This window comes from Sapajus apella, unplaced genomic scaffold (genome assembly GCF_009761245.1).
Source record: "Sapajus apella isolate SASKATOON/1434 unplaced genomic scaffold, GSC_monkey_1.0 scaffold220, whole genome shotgun sequence".
Classification (NCBI taxonomy): Eukaryota; Metazoa; Chordata; class Mammalia; order Primates; family Cebidae; genus Sapajus; species Sapajus apella.
Window position 1 is genome coordinate 21,092 of NW_022437160.1, and position 7,836 is coordinate 28,927.

General features: G+C 58.4%; 1 protein-coding gene across 1 annotated transcript; it reads left to right on the forward strand.

The window, feature by feature from the left end:
* The first annotated feature begins 317 nt into the window (after positions 1-317).
* KCNA7 (potassium voltage-gated channel subfamily A member 7) lies at positions 318-3,247 on the forward strand. The gene is made up of 2 exons (XM_032270927.1): positions 318-1,011; positions 2,191-3,247. Exons 1-2 carry the CDS (start codon positions 457-459, stop codon positions 3,004-3,006), a joined length of 1,371 nt encoding a protein of 456 aa, XP_032126818.1. The 5' UTR covers positions 318-456; the 3' UTR covers positions 3,007-3,247.
* The last annotated feature ends 4,589 nt before the right edge of the window (positions 3,248-7,836 follow it).

Below are 7,836 nucleotides of genomic sequence, written 5' to 3' on the forward strand. Positions count from 1 at the left end.
AAAAAAAAAAAAAAAGAAAAAAAAGAAACTGTGTCTTCAAAAAAGAAAAAGAAAAAACAGGCGACTGCAACCGAGGGCTCAGATTCTCATAAAAAGAGACCAGACACACGTACACGGAAACCCGGAGAGAGGCAGACAGGATCCTGGCGGCAGAGGGACGGAGGGAAAGGGGACCCCGGGGCGGGAAAGGCGCAGAGCCCGAGCGGGCGGCGGCGGGGCAGGGCGGGTGTCCCGGCAGAGGGCGCGCGGTCGCCCTGTCGCCCTCCGCCCCGCCGGGGTCACGGCGCCCCCTCCCCCGCGCCCTGGCCGCCCTGCCTGGCTATTTTTACGCGCGGACACCGGACACCGGGCTGGGGCTGGGGCGGCGGCGGCGGCGGCGGCGGCCGAGGCGGGGCCGCACCGGGCCGGGCATCGGGGCCACACGTCCGTTCGCGGGTCGCCGGGGCTGCGCGCGCCATGGAGCCGCGGTGCCCGCCGCCGTGCGGCTGCTGCGAGCGGCTGGTGCTCAACGTGGCGGGGCTGCGCTTCGAGACCCGGGCGCGCACGCTGGGCCGCTTCCCGGACACGCTGCTAGGGGACCCCGCGCGCCGCGGCCGCTTCTACGACGACGCGCGCCGAGAGTACTTCTTCGACCGGCACCGGCCCAGCTTCGACGCGGTGCTCTACTACTACCAGTCGGGCGGCCGGCTGCGGCGGCCGGCGCACGTGCCGCTGGACGTCTTCCTGGAGGAGGTGGCCTTCTACGGGCTGGGCGCGGCGGCCCTGGCGCGCCTGCGCGAGGACGAGGGCTGCCCGGTGCCCCCCGAGCGCCCCCTGCCCCGCCGCGCCTTCGCGCGCCAGCTCTGGTTGCTCTTTGAGTTTCCCGAGAGCTCGCAGGCCGCGCGCGTGCTCGCCGTGGTCTCCGTGCTGGTCATCCTCGTCTCCATCGTCGTCTTCTGCCTCGAGACGCTGCCTGACTTCCGCGACGACCGCGACGGCCCGGGGCTCGCCGCGGTGGCCGCAGCCGGCCCGGTGAGAGGCGGGGCGTGGGTGGAGGCGGGCGGGGTTTGGGAGGAGATGGGCGGGGTCGAGGGGGACCTGGCCAATCATAAGGCGGGGCCAGGGGCTGCGAGGGGTGGGTCAGCCAAAGACAGGGTGGGCTGGAGGCGGGGCCCGAGGATCCCAGTCCGAGCACCTGCCGGGTCAGAAGGTGGGGTTGAGGACGGTGAGAAACCCCGCGTGCCGAGGGAAGGGCCCTTGGTGCAAGGGTTAGGAGGACAGTAACATTAAAAATCAGAGCTGAGGGGGCCAAGGAGAGCCTGAAAGCTCCGGGGTCTGTGCAGCTGGGAAGGATGGGCTGGAGTTGATGAAAGGCAGGCCCCGAGAACACTGCTGAGGGTGCTGGAGCCCAAGGAGCAAGAGTAGGAGGAATCCATGGAAGGAAAGCCGGGCTGAGGGACCAGAGGAGGGGCCTAGGGCTTGGCTTGCACAGAAGGTCTTTTTTTGTTGTTGTTTTTTTGAGACGGAGTCTCGTTCTGTCGCCCAGACTGGAGTGCAGTGGTGCGACTTCAGGTCACTGCCACCTCCGCCTCCCGGGTTCAAGCGATTCTCCTGCCTCAGCCTCCCGAGTAGCTGGGACTACAGGTGCACACCACCACACCCAGTTAATTCTTGTATTTTTAGTAGAGACAAAGTTTTACTATCCTGGCCAGGCTGGTCTCGAACTCCTGACCTCAGGTGATCCTCCTGCCTCGGCCTCCCAAAGCGCTGGGATTACAGGTGTGAGCCACTGCACCTGGACGTAGAGAAGGTCTTTAAGCGTTATAATCTGGGCTGGGATTGGGGAAGGCAAGGAATAGCTAGGCAGGAGGTGGTGGGGTCAGGGCAGGGACCCTCCCCATCTAGAAAATCAATACTGGAGATGGGACTTTGGGAGAGAAGAGGTTGCACCCTACTCAGACATAAGTTCCCTCGCATGAAGGGGCAGGGACCACCTCTCCAGCCACCACCAGGTCAGGAAACCAGAAAGTTCATCCAGGGATGATCCCTGGGGTCCTGGGAGGAAGTCTGGGGCAACCAGGTCACTGGGGACATCGGTGCAGCGGCTACTGACCAACATGTAAAGAGGAGTTGGGTATTTAAACGATGATTAAGGCTCTCCCAGTGTCCCAGCCCTGGCCTGGCCCTCCCTAAACACTTTCCTCCCTGCAGTTCCCTGCTCGGCTGAATGGCTCCAGTCTAGTGCCTGGAAATGCGCCCCGCCTGCCCTTCAACGACCCGTTCTTCGTGGTGGAGACGCTGTGCATTTGCTGGTTCTCCTTTGAGCTGCTGGTGCGCCTCCTGGCTTGTCCAAGCAAGGCGATCTTCTTCAAGAATGTGATGAACCTCATCGATTTTGTGGCTATCCTTCCTTACTTTGTGGCGCTGGGCACTGAGCTGGCCCGGCAGCGAGGGGTGGGCCAGCCGGCCATGTCACTGGCCATCCTGAGAGTCATCCGATTGGTGCGTGTCTTCCGCATCTTCAAGCTGTCCCGGCACTCCAAGGGCCTGCAGATCTTGGGCCAGACGCTTCGGGCCTCCATGCGTGAGCTGGGCCTCCTCATCTTTTTCCTCTTCATCGGTGTGGTCCTCTTTTCCAGCGCGGTCTACTTTGCTGAAGTCGACCGGGCGGACTCCCATTTCACTAGCATCCCGGAGTCCTTCTGGTGGGCAGTGGTCACTATGACTACAGTTGGCTATGGAGACATGGCACCCGTCACTGTGGGTGGCAAGATTGTGGGCTCTCTGTGTGCCATTGCCGGCGTGCTGACCATTTCCCTGCCTGTGCCCGTCATTGTCTCCAACTTCAGCTACTTTTATCACCGGGAGACAGAGGGCGAAGAGGCCGGGATGTACAGCCATGTGGACACGCAGCCTTGTGGCCCCTTGGAGGGCAAGGCCAATGGGGGGCTGGTGGATGCGGAGGTACCTGAGCTACCACCTCCACTCTGGGTGCCCCCAGGGAAACGCCTGGTCACTGAAGTGTGAAGGACAGTTGAGGTCTGGGGGACCTCACACCTCCTTAGAGGGAGGGAGGGAGGGCAGGGTGGAGGGAAAGGCTTGTGGGAGGGGATTGGGTTTAGGAAGAGCTAGGTTAAGTGGTAATGAGTGGGAGAACGCTGAGTCTTGCTGGGTCTTGGATGGTATGGTTCGGTAGCTCCTGTGGACACCTCCTTAAGTGGCAGCGAATGGCAGTGGGTTGTGTTGTGTTGATGAAGACTCGATGGAGCCTTGTGGGGTGGTGTCAAGGTAGGTTTGGTCATATCATTTTGTGAGTTTCCTGGGTCGATGTTGGGTTTGGTTGGGTTGTGAGTCTGGGTCAGTGTTGTCCGGCTGTATTGCGTGGGATTCTGTGGTTTGGTGGGTCCCCTGGGGCCATGGTGGGTCAAGTTAGATGGCCCCCCGTGGCATCATTGAGATTGATTGTGCAGTCAGGCGTGGTGCTGAGTTTCGTTGAGATGTGGTGGAGATTGCGCAGCTTTGTGGTTCTTCTAGGGCCATGTTATTTTAGGTTCTGTGAACTTGTGAGTCATGTAGAAATGTGAAGAGTCAAGTGATAGAATTTGAGCTTTCCAGGTCACACTGGGTTACGTGTGTATGAGCGAATGCATCTCGTAGGGTTCTGTTGGGCTGAATTGTGTAGAGGTGTGCGGCTGGACGTTTTTCAAGGCCACAGGGAGTCGAGTTGTGTTGAACTGTACAACCCTGTGAGCCTTGTAAGGCCAGTTCAGTTGGGTCATGCCACTGTTTCAATCTCATAGAGCCATGTTGAGTTGAGTTCCATTGAGTTGTATCACTATGTGAGTCCTATAGGAAGCTGGGTTGAGTTGGACTGTGTGAATGAGTTCCATAGGGCTACATTGGGTTGTTCTGAGTTTCGTGTAAGCACCAGGACCCAAAGGTAATAGCAGCAGGGGAGCATCATATATCAGGGAGCAAATGCCGTGGCAAGGGCTGTAGGAGACTTAACGGAACTGGCTCCCCAGCTCACCGTGGGAGGTAGGACTGCATTCTCCTCAGAGGCGATCGGGGTGAACTAGGAAGAGGTGGATGCTCCCCCCGTTTATCCACATCCACTTCGTTGTGCCGTTCACCCCATTCTCCCCTACAGTCTTATGCTCAGACATGGAGCTCAGAGCCCCAAGGGAAGGAGGAGAGAGGGAGAAAACTGCACTCTGTTCAGACGTGATAGAGGGACAGAACCAAAAGTATAGGGAGAGAGACCAGGCGAGGGACAGAGACCCAGAAAGCGAAAGAGATGGAAGCCCAGAGAGACAGAGACCCAAGGCAGAGGAACAGAGACTCAGGGAGAGGGAGACAAGGACCTGGAGCGGGGGTGGAGCAGAGACGCAGAAGAGGGGAACAGATATCCAGAGTGAGAAGGTGATAGAGACCAAGAGCAGGGGATAGAAGCCGGGTGAAGTGGCTCATGCCTGTAATCCCAGCACTCTGGGAGGCCAAGGAAAGGGGATTGCTTGAGGCCGGGAGTTCAAGACCAGCCTGGGCAACATAGTGAGACCCTATCTCTACAAAAAATACAAAAATTAGCTGAGTGTGGTGGCGTGTGCCTGTGATCCCAGCCACTCAGGAAGCTGAGGTGGAGGGATCCCTTGAGCCTGAGAGGTAGAGGCTGCATTGAGGTAAGATTGAACTGCTGCACTCCAGCCTGGGTGACAGAGCGAGACCCCATCTCAACAAACAAACAAACAAACAAAAGAGTGGGGGGATAGAGACCCAGAGGGCAGTGTCAGGCTAGAGTTGGAGACAGATCAACAGAGTCTCAGGGAAAGAGAACCAAAATAGAAAAAGGCAGAAAAGCCGGGCGCGGTGGCTCACGCCTGTAATCCCAGCACTTTGGGAGGCTGAGGTGCGCAAGAGATCGAGACTATCCTGGCCAACACGGTGAAACCCATCTCTACTAAAAAATACAAAAATTAGCCGGGCGTGGTGGCGGATGCCTGTAGTCCCAGCTACTCGGGAGGCTGAGGCAGCAGAATCGCCTGAACCCAGGAGGTGGAAGTTGCAGTGAGCTGAGATCCCGCCACTGCACTCCAGCCTGGTGACAGAGCAAGACTCAGTCTCAAAAAAAAAAAAAAAGAAAGAAAGAAAGAAAGACAAAAAAAGGCAGAAAAAGTTGGTGCCCCTGAACCCAAGAGTCACGCACAGTCTATTCCATAGAATCACAGAGTGACCCTAAACCAGGCATGTAGCCCACCCTCCCCGAGCTCAGGAAGGCTGTCAGACAAGCTGGGGGCCTCACTCTGTTTTCCCGGGGAGAAACCTGAGTCTCAGAGCAGAGGAGTGGCTTCCCAAGGTCTCACAGCTTGTCCCCAGGGGCCAGGGAGGCTGTCTGTCTGCTTCACATGTCCCCGTCAGCCTGCTGGGACACACAGGTCCTCCTGAGTCCCATAGCCTCCTTTCTTACAGACAGGGAAACTGAGGCTCAGAGGAGCACATGTTACCCAAGGTCACAAGGCTGAACATTTTCAGAAGTCTTTCAGAGCTCAAAGGGCATTTAAGGGAGGAGGAGGAAGGTTGAAATCAAACACATATAGGGCTTCCTTTGGCACAAAGTTCTTTACTTGGATTAATTTATTAAAACCTATCCAGTGGTTTAGAGTGTTGGTGTTATTTTTAGCCATACCCACCCCTTTTTGGGGTCAAATAAATCTTCCTTAGAGACGCCGGTGGGAAGCATCAGAAGGGAAATGGTTGGGGGAGAACCCGCCCCCTCTCGGCAAGTCAAAACGCAGAGCAGGAATTCACGCGGAAAGCACTGGTTTCATCTGAGTCCCTTTTCACGCAGCTAAAGAGATGAAGGTACAGATGGTAGAAAGAGTTTGATCATGGTTGAAATGAATAGAAGCTTTAGCTAGTCACTTGTCTATGAAATGGAGAGAAAGCCACATTTAGGGACAGAATGGAGACAGACCTCACAGTAACAAGAGACAAGGTGGACTCCAGCACAGAGACCTAAAGAGAAGGAGACTCAGAGAGGAACCCAGGCCCAGGAAGGAGTAGGGGCTCAGAGCAAAAGAGAGAAAGCCAAAGGCGAGGGGGAAGAGGGTAGATGGCGAGGAGTGGGGACAGAGGCCCCCACGAGGGGAAAGGGAAGCAGACAGTGACCCCAACAGAGAGGATGCAAGAGACTCAGGGAGGAGACTGGGACCCAGAGAGGGTGGACAGATAACCAGAGAGAAGAAAACTGGGACGCAGAAAGTGGGGGACAGAGACCCAGAGAGATGGGGGACAGAGACCCAGAGAGGGGGACAGAGACCCAGAGAGAGAGGGGGACAGAGACCCAGAGAGAGAGAGGGACAGAGACCCAGAGAAAGAAAGACAAACCCAGGGTTGGAGGGAGACAAATCCAGAGAGAAGGGGACAGATACCTAGAGAGAGGGGGACAGAGACCTGGAGATAGGGGACAGAGACTGTTTCCCAGTCACTCTGGAAACTTCATATGTACTATCCCCTCCAGGACTAGGAGTTAGAAGCTTGAGTCCTTCTGCTATGTGGCAGGGTGTATTGGGTGTTCAGGGACGGGGAAGTGTGGAGAAGTCTGAGAGGTGACCTGAACACACACCCAAAGCCTGGGTAGTGCCCCCCCCCCCCCGCCAATAAATAACTGGAGCGGCCTTGGGTGTCGCCCTGGCTGGGATGGTGAGGAGCAGGAAACACCCTAACCCGGGGACACCCTCCTGCCACCTTGCCATGCTATATTTAGGCTGGGGGGGGCGGGATGACCCCCGGGGCAGGTGTCAGTTTTCCTTCTGAAAATAGCGCAGGCGGAGGGGAGCGGAGTCTCAGGGTGGAGGTGTGATGGGGTGAGGGGCCCCGCAGACCTCTTGTCTCTCCGGAGACACTCCAGCTCCGGTCCCATCCCTGTCTTTCTGAGGGTCTCTCAGGGGCTCTGTCCCCCTCTTTTGGGGGCTCTGCCCTCACTCTCCCTGGGTCCCCGCTCTCTCTAGCCTTGGTCCCCCTCTTTCTCTGGGTGTCTCCCCACTTTTCCATGCCTTCTCCCATCTCTCCCTTCATCTGTCACCGTGCACCATTTCTGGAAGCAGTTCATTCTGTTCTTAAGACACATTTTTGTTTACCTCTGGGCCCTATGATACCCTGCAGGTCTCTTATCTGAGCTCAGGACAAGGCCCTCTCCCCGGTCCCCACCCAGGAAATTCCAGGGGAGAGGAGTAGGCGGGAGCCCCCACATCCACTGTCTCCCCGGGCCTGGGGCCTTATCACTGCCCAAGCCCAGCTGGTTAATGTCTAGCGTGGAGCTCCTGGGAAGTGGGGGGGAGAGCAGAGGGTGGGAATCTGCCCCGGGATTGACACGCAATTGGCAAAAGGCGGCAAAGGAATCTCAGGCCCAGACTCCTGGGGCTAATGGAGGAGGAGGCTGGGGGCTGGACTCCAGAGTCTGAGACGGGGCGGGGTTGGGAGTTGGTGGGGGGAACTGTGGGCTCAGTACTCAGGCTCCTGGGGCCGGGGAGAGAAGTGGCTGGGGTCGCAAGTCCCGGGTCTGAGGGAGGAGGGGCTGCGGGTCTGGACTCCTGAGTTTGAGGGAGGAGGGGCTGGGGACCTGGGCTCCTAGGTCTGAGGGAGGAGGGGCTGGGGGTCTGGGCTCCTGGGTCTGAGGGAGGAGGGGCTGGGGGCCTGGACTCCTGGATCTGAGGGGGGACGCGGCTGGAGGCCGGGACTCCTGGGACCGAGGCGGCCGGGCTGAGCGAGCCAGGCCTGGCTTCCAAGGTCCCGGCACGCGTGTGCAAGGCAGGATCCCCCGGCCCCTCCTCCGCCGTCGGGCGCCGCCCCGCCCCCGAC

Coding starts and splice junctions, on each gene's coding strand:
- KCNA7 (XM_032270927.1), top strand. CDS start 457: ATGGAGCCGCGGTGCCCGCCGCCGTGCGGCTGCTGCGAGCGGCTGGTG. Junction 1,012..2,190: donor CGGTGGCCGCAGCCGGCCCG/GTGAGAGGCGGG, acceptor TCCTCCCTGCAG/TTCCCTGCTCGGCTGAATGG.